The 15213-nt window shown below is 41.6% G+C and overlaps 1 protein-coding gene across 4 annotated transcripts in view; it reads right to left on the bottom strand.

Moving 5' to 3' along the window:
• Positions 1-15213, bottom strand: part of prex1 (phosphatidylinositol-3,4,5-trisphosphate-dependent Rac exchange factor 1) — a 101442-nt gene that overhangs the window by 62806 nt on the left and 23423 nt on the right. For all 4 annotated transcript variants that reach the window (XM_061058274.1, XM_061058278.1, XM_061058275.1 and 1 more), the window contains exons 2-6: positions 13811-13876; positions 13472-13594; positions 7104-7208; positions 2153-2254; positions 1572-1733 (exon numbers count right to left, since the gene is read on the bottom strand). In XM_061058274.1, coding sequence (XP_060914257.1) covers positions 1572-1733; positions 2153-2254; positions 7104-7208; positions 13472-13594; positions 13811-13876 — 558 coding nt within the window. The remainder of the gene's footprint in view (positions 1-1571; positions 1734-2152; positions 2255-7103; positions 7209-13471; positions 13595-13810; positions 13877-15213) is intronic.

The raw sequence follows: 15213 nt of genomic DNA, 5'->3' as shown, positions 1-15213 counted from the left end.
AAGGATTCAAATCCACCCCATGACTTATCTGGAAGTCACTCACAGAAACACTACTTTACAATAGGTTAGGTCTGCATCATCCTCAAACGATTACTTTTATTACCCGTAATTATTTTTGACCAAGTAATTCATCTTTTTCATGTATAAAATGTGAGAAAAAGTTTCAATTCCAATCATATGTTCCCAGTGTCCAGACTGAAGTCGTCAACTTTAACTTTGTTTTTTAACCAAACTCAAAGTCTTCACATTTAGAAATCTCTTTTGAATAACTCTGCACAATGTTTAACAAAATTATTAAATTTAAGAGCATAGCAGGATAATCCATTTAGCGCTGCCTGTATTGTTCTTGGGACACACTGTAAAATAAGAAATGGGGACATCATGCAAGTTAATCCACAAAGCATGGAGTGAAAAAATAATAATATTAATTATTCAACCCGAGAGGGACCAAAAATATTCTGTATGATCTTGTACAGTCAATATTTTGCTGCTAACCCTTTGATAAAGTTAAACAGAGGAACTCTATAACTCCCAGTCTGCCTCAGTTATTTTCCCTGTTCGGCTTTTCTTAAATATTTAATTTTTGACTTCCTTATCTGTTTTTTTGTGTTATTTAAAAAAAAAAAAGAATTTACATTTTCTCATTTTATTGTATTTGTTGACTGGGATTTTGCATTTCCTTGTGTTTTGTCCTTTTCTCTGTGACTGTAGTTTTTTTTAAAGGTGATACATGAACAGATTTTGTAGAAATATTATTGATGTATTGAAGCCAAATTCTTTAAGTTCTTGTGGTGGTCGTTTCTAAGTATCACATTGTGACATTCACAGGAAGGGAGAAAACAAGTTTTGATTTTGGCAAACAGATAGTGGGATGTCCTGATGGGGCCCTCTCCATAGTTTCATCTTTTTTGATCCCCCCCCCCCCCCCCCTCCGATGGTCCCCTCACATAACCCTCCCCGTGCATGTGAGACTCGAGTTCTTCCTAGGTCTCTTCTGATTGGGCTGTACGCCCGTTGGCATCCTCTTGGCACCCTGAGTGGGTGGATTGTCCCATTGGTGCCGGCTGAGACAAGGCCTCTGTTGTGGTGGGTGAGGGAGGCGTGAAAAATGTACTGGACCCTCCGCTCGGCTCCCAAGCCCTGACCGTGGCCCCAGAGCCCAGAGGAGTGATTTGGCTTCAGTAGCGGTTAACTCTTACCATAGACAGAAACTGTGCAGGTTTTGATATTCCTTTAAGTCTGGCTGTTTTGGATTTTTATTGTAGTGTTAAAGAACTTTCAGCTGTTCTTTTGGCAGATATCATGTGCAAATAACCCTCGAGTTGCATTTGAGGATGCTCTAAGAAAGTATGTAATTCTTGTTTTCCATTTGTGCCCTCTAAATGTCAAAGCAGCGCCCCGAACCGTTCTGTCACTATCTTTCAGCTCTCAAGGTTTCAATTATTAGCCTTTTTCCTCTTTTGTCAACCTCTATCTTCCCTCCTTGTGACATACAAGCTTCCTGAAGACTATTGTCTTGTTCTTTCCTACCCCCCCCCCCCCCCCTTCCCCTCTGTCCGTCTAACGCTCACCTCCCAGCCCTCAATGTGAGACTGCAGCTGTTCCAGAGCCTCCAGTTTCTCCATCTGCCTCTTGGTCTCATTGATGTTGGAGCAGACAGCCTTCATGGCCTGCAGAGCCTCTTCCACCGGTGGGTAGTCAGTGTGCTTCTTAGGGGTCCGCTTCAGCAGTTCCTAGGTTTTTTGGAAAGGAGAGAGGGTCTTTAAAACAGAAATCAAAGACTGGCAGCAGGCACATGAACGATATTTCTGTCTGTCTTTGAGAGGCTTCAAGTGTTCTGTGACATTTAAAACAACTTCTTCCTGAGAAGTAGAGAAACCTCCACGCCTGAAGTCAAAAACACAAGAAGGTGGGGGAGATCTCTTCTTGAAATGCCAGCGGGTAGAAGGTTCCCACACCAATAATCCCCTACCTGAGTTACAGGTTTTAATCAATTCATAATATGCGTGATGATCTACATTACATCCACATTTCATCATGACTCATGTAAGTGTAGATCAGGGTGGTGTGAGCCTGTTGTGCAATGCCAAACAGAGCTGGTGTAATTACTTGACGACAGCATCATGACATTATTGCAGCAGCTGTTCTGTACCTTCAGCAGCAGAGGGTACTTGCAGATCCTCTGAATGGGGGTGAGAAGGTAACCTTCCAGGGGAATATCTGTGCTTTTCTTCCCTCCCAGAAGCATACAGTGCTGAAAGTGAAACACAAACCACAATATTACTCACCTAGACTGATCCACATTGTATTAAACAAGAGTATATTCATGGCCTGACGGTAGGAGGAAGAAATGTTACTGAAATGCAAGATGTATGGTGGCACAGAGGTGAAAATGAAAACGGCTGGAACGACTAACATTAAGAACACGCATAGCATATTCAAGAATTGCACATTTAAAGGCAAATGCAAACGTTTAAAACAAATGCAACAGGTGACACAAACATGCTGGAAAGAGCTGAAAGAAATGCATTAGCATCAAACTAGCTGCAAAAACACATAAAGAAAACAAAGTCATAAAGATGTATAGAAGAAGAAGAGATCCTTTAAAAATCCTGCGAGGGGAAATTGAATGTTACTCTCTGTTCTCACAAACATAGGCTGACCTACACACACATGCACAAACAGGATCCTGTGGATATGCACTGCTGGAGACATGTCACAGTGAGGGGGCTGCACACAGCGAGCGCTCCTGAGCTGGTGGGGATTTGGTGGCTTGCTCAAGGGTACCTCAGCAGTGCTCAGGAAGTGATCTAGCACCTCTCCAGCTACCAGAATGATTTTTCCAGACCTGACTCTGTCCACACCTGGACTTGAACCAACGACTCTCCAGTTCCCAACCCAAGTCCCTACAGACCTAACTATACACTGTACAGTACACAGAAATAATCTGACATTCAAAGGCTAACTTTAAGAGTAACTACATTTAAAACTTATTTTGTTCAAATGTTTAAACCAGAAAAGTTTGTCCAGTTTACCCCTGCTTTATAATGCATCATGGTTCATTTACAAAGTAAAAGAGTACATTTTACATTTCCCCACTATTTTAAAACTCTTTATTATCTTAGAAAGCATCCGTGTGAAAATCTATTTTGAACACACAGCTGTTTGCGTTGCCGTCTCACAGCCATTTGTGTGTTTTTCTTTCTGCAATAAATTACTTTAATTGACTGTTGTTGTCGTTTCTATTCAGTCACAGTCTGTCGCATCGGCAGTGTATCTATAACCGGTCCAGGTGCAGCACGACGATTGTCTCAGTTTGTTAGAGGCGGGAACGAGTGAGGTGCAGTGCATTTCCATATGTCTACTGCTTTTAAACAACAAATTATTACCGGTACCCCTGTATGCAGATTGAGATATGCTCTCGATACTAAAAAAATGCATTTGCAAAGGTGGAGAAAGTGTTTAAACTGCAGTGTTTTTTGTTCTCATGAGAAACCGTCAAAAAGTGAAATGTGAGATTTTCCAACATTGATTGAACATTTTATCATTATATGGAGCCGTTGGAAGAGTCAGTCATCTCTCAAGTTCAGTTACCATTTACCGTTAATTTAATTAAACAGAACTACAATTATCGTGTTTTCCTATTAATAGATTTATCCGTTTGGTAGATTAGTTTATTCATCTGCGAGAACTGAGCGATTATGGTTTATGATAACCTGACTTCATATCACTGATGACTAGAGCCAATATGAGATTTTTTGGGGCCGATACCGATATTAGTCTGAAAAATCGGATATCGATATATCGGCCGATATCTTTCTTAGATATATCTTCGATCTGAAAAGATAATTTGATACAGATTTACACATTTATTAAGTTGATCCCTCAAATGCCGTTATCAAACACTCGTGGAAAACATTTATAACAAAGAAAAGATGGTCACTCAACTGGAAAGTAACTGAGCATGTACGAGCATCAGCGCTTGACACTCTGGAGAGTGATGATGCTTGTTGGTAAAAGAGAACGGCTAGTGTAACACAATAAAACTCAAATGAAATGCTATTTGAGAGCTGAATATATCGAGTAATATCTGCACATATCTGCAATAAAATCAGCCGATACTGATAGTTACTTGATATGCTAATATCGGCCAATATTATTGGCTGGCCGATCAATCGTCGGGCTCTACCGATGACAACTTTCTGTCACCAAATATCTGTGTCACTGAAGTTTATTTTGTTTTATAAAATTGTTAAAATCACTTTCAGGTCTGTTTCAAACACATTTTTAGATTTCCGTGGATACATGACTACAGTGTTCTGTATACTTTTTATATATTGAAAATCATGATCAACAGCAAAAGATAATTTCCTTTTGTATCTCATAAAGTAAAGTAAGGAGGTTAAAAAAAAAACATGTTTGTGTCATTTTTAAGCCGGCTTGTTTTGACACACAACTCTACATCTCTAACTATCTGTTACTATATTTCTTGTACTATACCGCGGCAAAGAAACAACCCTCCATCATATCGAGTCTTTCAACAAAAGGATTACTGAGAAACCTCTTAAAAGCCTTCTCATTCCCCAGAAGATTTGGGCTTTACCAAACTGGACCACAGAACCAGTTAAAAGGATGATTTTTCTTCAGAAGAGAGGGAGGAGGAGGGTGAGGGAGGGCGTACAGTTACAGTCTGCGCCTTGAGTTTCGCAGGAGCGCAGCCTGTCAATGTGCTATGAGCTCATGGGATGGGATGAAAGATCAAACGCAGCCATGCAGATAAACCACTCGAGTGTTCTCCAGTGGGAAAGGAGGCAGGAGATCGCTTTAGAGCATTACATTCATATGGCAATTCCTTTCAACTCCACGTGGAGCATGAGAAGCTGGAGGGGGGGGGGGGGGGTTTGTGAAGTGTCTCTGATGGAAAAATGAGCAACAACCCAAGTGAACTTTGGGGTTCCACTCATTCCTAATGTGCTCCTCTCCCACACGCCCATTTCCATCTAAATCCTTCCCCGACTCTCTCTTTTCTTCTTCCCTCTCATGTTCTGCTTATTTGTAATCTTCCACAACTCCCTCTGCTCTTCACTCTGACCTCCTTTTGCTTTCACGTTTCTCTCCTCTCCTTCTTTTCCAAACGTAATTAACAAGACTCCATTTCTTCATGCAGTTTCAGAGGCTCTGTTCATTGTGTGAATCAATTAGCATAAAAATAGTTTCACCAGGAATTTAATTCCAGTGGAATTAAACACAGCTGAAAAGACGCCAATGGCAATTCATATTTCAACACCATTAAATGCTAATACAACGATTAGCAATGGTCACTGATTTAAGAAATGAGAAACCTCCATCCTTTATTTTCAGCTTTTCTTCAAGAGGGACCATGCAAACTCAACTTATATTAAATAGTAGGGCTGAATTTTGACAGTCCATCAAATGTGGCTGTTCCAACACAACACTAAACTCCTATCAGCTGGGGTGCCGTACATGACTTGTGCCCCATGCACAGAGGCTATGGTCCTCGTCGCAGCGGGTTTGAATCTTTGCTAGCATGTATGCGAGAGTGGGGGGGGGGGGGGGGATCATCCCCCACCCTCTCCTCCAAACATTTCCTGTCGCTCTTCAACCGTCCTATCGAATAAAGGCAATATCACCAAAAATATATATGAAAATAAACTCCTACCAGCTTAGATGGCTAGACACTAAAACATTTCCATCTTCTGATTCCTTATTATTTTTATTCATATCATTCATTCAAGTGTTTTTATTTTTTAAGTTATAATCAACAGGTTCGAGATTAAATATATTGTATATATTAAATATTGTAGGTAAGTCACGTCAGACACCTTAACAACATGCTCCCTCTTCCTTAAATATCACTGTAGAAAACAAATCAAACTGATAAAACTCCTCCTGTTAGATGCTTCTTTTGGATTGTTCGGAGCATGCTATCACCTTAACTGGTGAGTTTCCTGCAGGACACGCTGATGTTGTTGCACCCGCCTTGTCCTGTGTGCATTGACAAAACTAAAAAACCTAAAAAACCTAAAAAACAACAGGCGAGCAGACTCTCGGTCTTCTACACTAATGATTTGAGTCATCAACCTTTGAAGGTCAGCCCTTTATAAATAGACGATGCGTTGTGGTTTTGCATTTGAATATTTGAATCAATCTTGTTTCTATTTTGCTCTTGGTTGCTACACAAAACACAACAGCAGGTCCAATATCTGAGATTACACCGAGCAGGTCTGACAACAGGCCCTAACACATAACCAGATGTTATGATTTTATTTTGGAAGGATTAATGTCACACAACACCAAACCAATTAATGGCTGCTTGAGCGAGGCCAGGTGGACGCAAAAAGCCAAAGCACACAGCAACACTGTGATCCCGATGTTTCCTCCGCTGTGGGTCAGAATAATGCCAGGGAAGTAAACCATCAGGCAGCGATAAACGCACCGCCTCTGATCTCTCCGCCAATCCCATAAACGCTGCCAACACTTCACAGCTGGCTGGCCCAGACTCTGCAGATGATTTCATTGGTTGGACCCCCAACTCAAAGGGGGCCTCAAACGCCATTCAAAGTTCATTCATTGTCCAGGACCCAATGGGTCGGGAGTCGGAACACAGCTGGCAACGGAAACCCTACAAGAGCAACCTTGATGGTGGCTGCATCCTGTACAGGCAGGAAGAACCTTGTGGCTTTGTTGTGGTTACTGCCCTTTAGTCAAGTGTTAATATGGAAATAGAGGTGATATGATGGAAGGAACAATGAGGAAGAGGATGAATAGTTGATGGAAAAAAAGAAATAAGCATGAAGTGAGTCACTGGGAGGAAAGAAATGTAGGTCAGAGGAAGACCATAGAAAAGAAAATGAGGTGTGAGGGTTATGTGGGCAAACCACAACTAGAGCAACAGGATACTAGAGGCACGAGAAAGAATGAGAACACAAAGATAGTTATGCATAATAAATAGGATAAAAGTCATAGCGAGAAGAGGAAGGAAGCCCTCAAAAATGCAGAAGAAAGATGGATTCGATGGCTCAGGATTGGAGAAACCATGCGATGAAAAAGGAATGAAAAAGAGAGAAGCTGTGGTGACTTACCAGCAGGAAGGTCCTGATGTTGGGGATCTTGTTAAGCTCCATGAGAAGCCGTAAAGCCTTCTCATGGTTACTGCAGTACTCGCCGTACACCGAGAAACTCTTCCTCTGCAAAACAGGAAGAAAAAAAAAAACACAGGTCAGGATTGCAAACCATGGGACTAGATAGCATGGCTCTAGTCACACAGCATGTGCAAGAAGGAAATGTGCAGCTTTAGGGCCCGTGTTTACTAATGGCCTGGCAGTGCTCACATCCTCACTGCTCACCGGCATTTAAAGTTGTTAGGTTGCGGGTTAGAAATTGTGTCCTGGCATTAGCAGCAGCTCTAGACCTCGAAGTTGTACCCAAAAAGAGACGAGTCTGATAAATGTTTCCTGCTGTTGACAAAGTTAGTATCAGAAGTCCAGTACCTGTCTTGATTTTTATTGGTCGATGAGAATAAAAATGGCATGGACAAGTACGCCCTTGTTCCAAAAGTTGAGCTATTTTCAACTGAGAGCACTATGAGCTCAGCGACAAACAGCTGATGCATTACGGATGTAGAGCACTGAAAATGCTGTGTGCACTGGTTTTGTATAGAAAACGGGAAAAAAAAACTGTATAAATGGAAACAGGCCATTAAGTATAAAAGGTAAAGGATAGTAAGTTGGGCTGACGTTAAATGTGCGCAGGGTAGGAAGTTGCGGAGCCGAGTTGTTAGTTGTATAAAGGTTGGAGTCAGATGAAAAGGACATGGGCATTGTGTGCAACCAATCAAAAGCAGCCAACTCACAGCTAACCTATAACGACCAACAGTGTCAAAGTCATTCACTACTGAGCAGAGGACGAGATAAACCACCATTTAACGGTCGTTAAAGCACCATTATAATCATTTTAGAAGCACTGTTGCTGCCCCACATGCCTCAGAAACACTTGCATACGGTCTAAACTCCCTCACCTGGGCAGTTACTGGTGTTGTTTGGTTCAAGTGTAAAAAAGAGCAAAGCCGGCATTATAACCGGCCCATTTATGCAGCATTAATGAGGGATCTCTGCATATCAAGGGCTCATATTTCACTGGCTGGTTTGCAGCCTTGAGGGATAGTTTGAGACAACTGACAGGAGGAGGAGGAGGATTGACGGGGCAGAGCAGAAACTGAGGAGAAAGCAGTTATTATAGTCGGATGAGTTCTGTCGTACTACAGTGAAGAAAAGTGTTGGATAACTGCACGTTCACAGCTGCCGTTGTTTATTAATATGAGCAGTGCTAGTAGCATCATTAGCTTTGACTATGCCAGGCTGTCATGCAGAAGTGTAACTGTGACACTGATTAGACAAAACTACAGAGCGACCACTGACTGTCAAAGCTTTTTTAGAGCTTTTAAATGGAATTCATAATCATCTACACACTTCTCTTTTCTAAAGTAATGGACAGGGGGTGGGAAAAAAAATGCATGTCAACATTCAACATTTCCTCTTTTTACAAGGTGACAGCATCACACTGTACAGCCAGTCCAAACAACCCTACACCCAATAAAGAGCTTTTGTTGAGCTGTCATTTACTCTTCTTTACCCTGTGTAATACGAAACCTGGGCCTGATAATGTACCAAAGCTTTAAATGCATTATTCATGCAGAGTGCCATAGATAACAATGTATATATACAGTACCACAGCTGCAGTTTGATTTCCAGCCTGAAGCTTGTCGAAGCCTATTGTACGTATATTCTTAACTGTGGGGTATATCAGAAATGGGGATGTGAAAGTGTGTGTGTGGTGGGGCTCGAGCTGCAGGTCTAGAAACTGAAACTGTCATTTGAAACAGCCTCATGAGTGAAATCCAAAACTGCAGGTGCCCAGACGCCCGCTTTCATCCTTAACTAAAAAGCTACAGCCCGAGGGTGTTGAATTCAAAGCAGGATTGGTCGTAACGCTAAATAGGAATAGTTGTTGTTAAGTTTCTGCAACTGATCAGATTAAAAAGCTTGATAGCATCTTTCATGTTAGTTAAATAAAACAGCTTTAAAAGTGCAAATAGTTATTATTATTATGTCTATTTAAACTCGAAAATCATTGAGAGCATAGCCCTCATTTACAATGACGTCGAGCATGATAAACAATGAAAAATAACAAACATACATATACATATATATGTACACATACACATATAAGTATATGCATATACTGTATACACACATATATATACATCATAGATAAACAAAATCAGTTAAAAACCGACAAACAAATAATAAGAAGTATTAAAATCAAAATCAATTAAAACATGTGCAATCAGAAGTTAGGGAGTTAATAATTAAAGATCTAAAATGGCCATAAGAGACCAGTGCCTTGATTTTTAAAGTGCTTTGAAGCAAATTCCATGCTGATGGTGCAAAGAAGCCAAAAGCAGCATCCTGGAGAGGCACACTCTTTGTTTTACACACAAACTTAACTACACAGCTTATGTCCCTGCACAGTGTGTGTGTGTGTGTGTGTGTGTGTGTGTGTGTGTGTGTGTGTGTGTGTGTGTGTGTGTGTTTGACATGGTAGCCCAGCAGTGGTGACAGCAAGCAGCCAAAACAAAGCCGGCAGCTCTTTTTATAGAACTCTGTCTTTTCTCGATCCTGTCTGCACCAGAAGCAGTTAAAAAAAAAAAAAAAAAAAACGTTTGTACATGTGTAAAAACAAGAGAGCGACACAATGTAAACGGTGGGCTGTGTTGACCACACGCACAGGCTGGACCCCAAACACACCCAAAGCCACGTTTGGAAGGGGATTCCAGTCTGAAAGCACCAATGGGAGCAACAGCTGGGCCGGCATATGGTGAGAAACCCCAGATACTGTCAGAGTGAGTTAGTACACTACACGGAAAGTGGAGAACACATGGGGGGGTGAGACTGGTCGAGATGCATGTACCAGTTTAATCAATTTGTTTATGTCATTGCATAAGGATTCATTATCTGTATTCATTATAGTTCAACCACTGTATCAAATTTTAAACACTTAGCTGAAGGACTATTTTGTTGTTTCTGAACATATCTGTACAAAATCAGAGTTTTAAACAGTAAAGCCTTACCCACATGTTGAAAATGATGCTTACAAGACTAGCACAAACTGTGATCCAGCTGAATACAGGATGTCTCAATGCATTAGGACAACAGATAATTTCAGGCTTTCTAATAAAGCGAGTGGACGTGTCAATGAAAGAGTACTGAGAAGGAATACTGAGACCAACTCACAGGGTCGTTTCATGACATTAAATTATAGCTACAGATCAGTTGACACTAAATTGCTCCTGGATTTGGTGTCAGCTCAGTAGCTAGCTGCACCTGAAAACAGTGTGTCTTTTTGTTGCTATGTTTACAACCCCGGCCCACTCCAAGGTGTTTCCTTTTTCTCAAGTGACAACAACTGAATAGTCAATTCAGGCTCTGCTAAAGGTCTAACCGGGGCCAAAGTGTGGACCACAAAGTCAAATTTAAACATCAGGCCTACTACCCCTGAAAGACTGAAAGACATCAGTGTACCCAGAATAACTCAAAGACTCAGGTTGTCCCTTTGATAAACGTGTGTCTTTATTCGAATTCTTCGTCTTCGGTGTGTTATTTCGGAGGCGATCACGGAGAAATCACAGAAAAAGTCAAAGCATAATGGGTGTAGTTCAGAAACTGCATAATGACACGACTGTTGCTTCGTGCACTGAGCTCATGTATACACTCACAGAAATAGAGCAAATATTGATGTCTCTGATTTCTCCACTAACATGAGTCACTTTTTCACCTTTGCAGAGGACGAGTAATCTCACACATGCTGTGATTTAAACTGAAAAGAAAATCTTGAGTTTCTTGTGAAACTATTAAGCTTCAGTTAAAACTGTCCTGAGTTAATAAAAGTGAAGACGAAGCATTTGAAACAATGACAACTGTTGTATTTATTTGAACTCAGGATGAAAATCTGGATTTTCTTTTTTTTTTTATTATTCTCTACATCTGCAACCTCACGATCAATCTTGGCAACATCTGACTTTGAATAGCAATGAATCTTCCCATTTATCTTCCCTAAATGTGAGTGGCAGACAGTCTAGTGGAACAATGCGGGAGGTTAATCAAATCCCAGTCATGGTGTTGACCTCTGGTCGGGGTCAAGGGCTATGGCTGGGGGCGCCAGACGGGCCCAACGATTGGCTGTGAGGAGGCAGTGTTTAAGGAGACAAAGCTCTTTGGATGGATATAAGGAGGGTCACACTCTACTTTAAAACCTGATGTGTCTTTTAGATATATATACACATTTAGTAAATGCTTTATAAGATATTGGAGTTGTAGGAACATGGATGGATGTGTTTCAACTTGTTAATGGACAAACCCTTTTCCCAAGAAGCTGGGACGTTTCAAAACTTTGGACAACATATGCAATTTTTGGAGGCGGGCTAATAATGTCTTTATTTAGAGATAGGACATTGGATAGAGTCTGAAATCAGGGAGAGAGAATGAGAGTGGAGAATGACATGCAGCAAAGGAGTCACTGGTCGGCTCCGAACCTGGGTCGCCCACCTCATGGACTTTAGCCTCTCTGCATTGGACGTTCATACATTGTATGATTTATTCCTTTTTTTGTCAACAGCGTAGATCTATCTAAATGTGCCTGACTTTTCCTACAGGTTAAATTCTTGTTAGAATAAGTTATTGTGTGGTTTAAGTATTTTTTATTGCTTGATTTATTTCATTGTACAGATTTATGTTGGGGCTTTTTTACCTTTATTATAAAAACAGTGGACAGAGCAGGACATTCAGGAGAGTGAGATAGAGTGGAATGCCACGCAGTCGGACTACGTCCTCCTAACATGAGGAGCGAGTCAACCCTCTGGGCCATCAGCTCCTCATGTGATTTTGGTCTTTTTATGGGATTTTTTTGTGTTAAAGATATAGAATATTGCCATCTATCCTATGAGATTCAACAACCAAAAAACAGAAACACCTGCTTCTCTAGGTTTTGAATTGTTTGTGTTACAAAGCCAGAAAGCCAGAGATTGATCCCATTCATCTTTTCTTGCAAACATTCACCATATTAAAATGTTTTACTGTACATTTTAAATACTTCATATAGCCTCTGTTTTTCATGCATACTACTATACTACTTATTTGAAATATAATGCATAAGCTTTAGTGACATTTATTTGGATTCACTTCAATACTGTGACTCATTATCATGAGCCACAGGTAGCTCTCTTTCTTGTCACGGTTCTGACATAGACTCAAAGTAAATTGGAATCCAAGCACCTGCAGCCTTCATAACCCATCCAGCCTGACCTCTATCTCTCTCAGTCTGACCACGGAGCGATGGAAAAAAAACAGGCTGGGCTCCTTTAATCGATTCTCTACGCTGACACTTGGCCTGCCAGATTGAATGACCATAATGACCATATGTGTGAAGGTAAGATTTGATGGGCCAATTCAACAGCTACCCCGAGATGAGATTAAATTGAGCTTATGCAACCAGAAAGTAGAAGGTATAGGGAGGGATTGATAGAAGTGTAGTGTGGTTTATAAAAGGGTTTGAAGGTTAGATTTTTACATATATAGTCATTTCTTTGAGGCAAAACATATCCTCTGAGACACTGGAATTCCAATCTAATGGTGCCCTGCAACACTGACCTGCAGGCTGATGGAGCAAACTGATGGTGGAATACCTGGCTGAGGAGGTGTGTGTCTTAGTGAAAGTGTGTTGGAGATCAGAGCGAGACAAACAGAAAGAGAGAGGGAGAGAGAGAGAGAGTTAGAGAAGAAGCTTGAGATTGAGTGCTACCAGCAGAAGCATTGTCCCCTGCACTGAGTGACACACCATCTCTTCCTCCCCGGACACAGACCCTTCTTTGTTTGTTCCCTGAGGCCAAACGAGTTCAAACAGAGGGGAGGGGATGGAGCGGAGGGGGTGGAGGGGGTGGAGGGGGGGGTCACAGAGCGGAGAGAGGAATCTTTGGATGGAGGGATGGAGGGGCAAAAAAGAAGGAGATGGCAGGGACAGGGACTTGCACAGACTGATGAAGAGGGATGGAGGGAAGAGAGACTCTTTGGCCTGACAGGATGTAAGCCTGTTTAGAAAAGGAGAAAAAAGTATGGGAAGGGGGGAGGGGGGGTGGAGGTAGTCTGTGTGAGTGTGTTTGTGTGTTTCGTGTGAGAAAGAGAGAATTAAGGGGTATTTTCCCTGCAAGCTTTGCACGCTTTCCCTGCATCTGTGGTTACGGATAGCCCATGAAAAGAGTTTGTGTGAGGCCTTTTTGCATGGAGGGAGAATTCATGCATGCGCCCCCTCCCACCCCCCACATGCGTGTCCATGTGCTTGTATATGCATGTGATTGTATGCTTCTTTTTGTGTGTTTCTGTGTGTGTCATGTACTTACAAACTTGAGGAACACGTGGCCCAGTGCATGCTGAGGATGGGGTTCGGGCTGCAGACTGGACTCCACTGCGGACAACACCTCTTTGTGCAACTCCAGGATGTCCTCGATATTTGAAAACAGAATCTATAAACAGAGAGATGATGTAAAATGGGAGGGGACGCAGAGGAAGGAAGAGATAAAGAAACAGGATGGAGGAAGAAGAGCAAGGAAGGGACCAGCAGATGGTTGGAGGTTGGGGGGGGAAAGAAAGCAAATCTGTCATTAAATATTATATGTGAGGATAACGATGTCCAAAAACAACTGCTTTGAAAAGTATTCACAAGCCAGAGAGAGTCTTACCTTCACATGTTCAGGTGAGAGACACTGCTGGTCATCTGCTGTTTGTCTGATTCTGTGCAAAAATGCCTGAAAAATAAAAGAAACATTGCTTAAAAAATCTGTTCTTGTTGGTAATAAAAGCACATTAAGCATTTAAATCCACATAAAAGGACGACCATAAGAAAGACTGCCTATCAATCAGGGGTATAAAGAACTGTTAGGTGTCTTAATTTGGTTCAGTATGTGACTGAGTATGTGGACGGTACACCCTGTGACCAGCTGACATAACAGAAATTCAAAAGTTTATCCCAAAAGTTCCAGTTGTTGTCAATCAACTTAAGCATGCTAGTCCGCTTAGCAGGGTTTGTTAATCAAGCTAGCTAATCAAATTAGTAAGTCAAGCTAAATGGGATAAATATCATTCAAATATGTTGATCTTATTCGGCTAAAGCTGGATTTGTCTCCGTGGAAACACTTCAAGAATGCTACTCATGACGGTAACACCTGAACGTGTCGATTAGGAGAGGAGGACAAAAACAGACTGGGAGGAAAATCCTTCTCCCTGCAGCGCTGAGCCAGCCTCTCAATGCAGATTCAGACTTTAATGTCATAACAACTAATGCTACTGAGAGCTTCCTGGAGGCCCAGCTGCGCAGGGGGGGCCCTTAGAGGTTAGCTAAAACATCGTCCACTACTACTTATTAAAACGACAAAAAGACAAATTGTCCTCATTGTTGTTTCATTAAATTGAAGCCTGTTTCAAAATTTCCTGTCATCTTTTTTTTTTGTGATGTTAATCTTGTCTGCAGCTCCATTCACTTCGACTGCATCAAATCGACGTTACCACAAGCCCTGTGACTGGACGGCTGGAAAGCACTGTATGTCCTGCATTTACAACACTTCCAGTATGGCTGCCGTTTTTTCAGTCGCCATGGTTTCCTGTACAATGATAAACCAAGTCAGATACAGAAGAGCCCTTTCACCGGGGCCTTTCAAGGTGCCCAACTATTCATTTGGTGTGAATTTTTTGCAGGATAACCCTTCTTTCAGAGATAATGAGAGAGGTTTCTGACTTCTTCAACTTTTCTGTGTGCACACAACACAAGAAGTGGAAGTCCAGGTTCCGTCTACTGATCATCTCAGAATGAGTTTGTACAGTAAGTACTCTTTGCTTTGAGGAAACAGAAAGGTACAGACATCATTACACGCGAGGATAAACAAACAAGGCTTTCAGCTTTCCACAGTCACATGTACTCTCACATAAGACTGCTTTTTCATGGTGCTACGCTTCGATGTGTCACAGTAGCTTCGCGATCCCTTAGCCACCACAGAGCTTTCCACTATATGACATGTTTTTTTTCATCCCTGTCTTGTGACACTTACAGCCCACAGTATGGATCCTCTGTAGTGGAAACTAATGCACC

Source organism: Labrus mixtus, chromosome 15 (assembly GCF_963584025.1).
Source record: "Labrus mixtus chromosome 15, fLabMix1.1, whole genome shotgun sequence".
Taxonomy (NCBI): Eukaryota; Metazoa; Chordata; class Actinopteri; order Labriformes; family Labridae; genus Labrus; species Labrus mixtus.
Note: the sequence above shows the minus strand (reverse complement) of the source record. Positions and strands in the feature narration are given on the sequence as shown.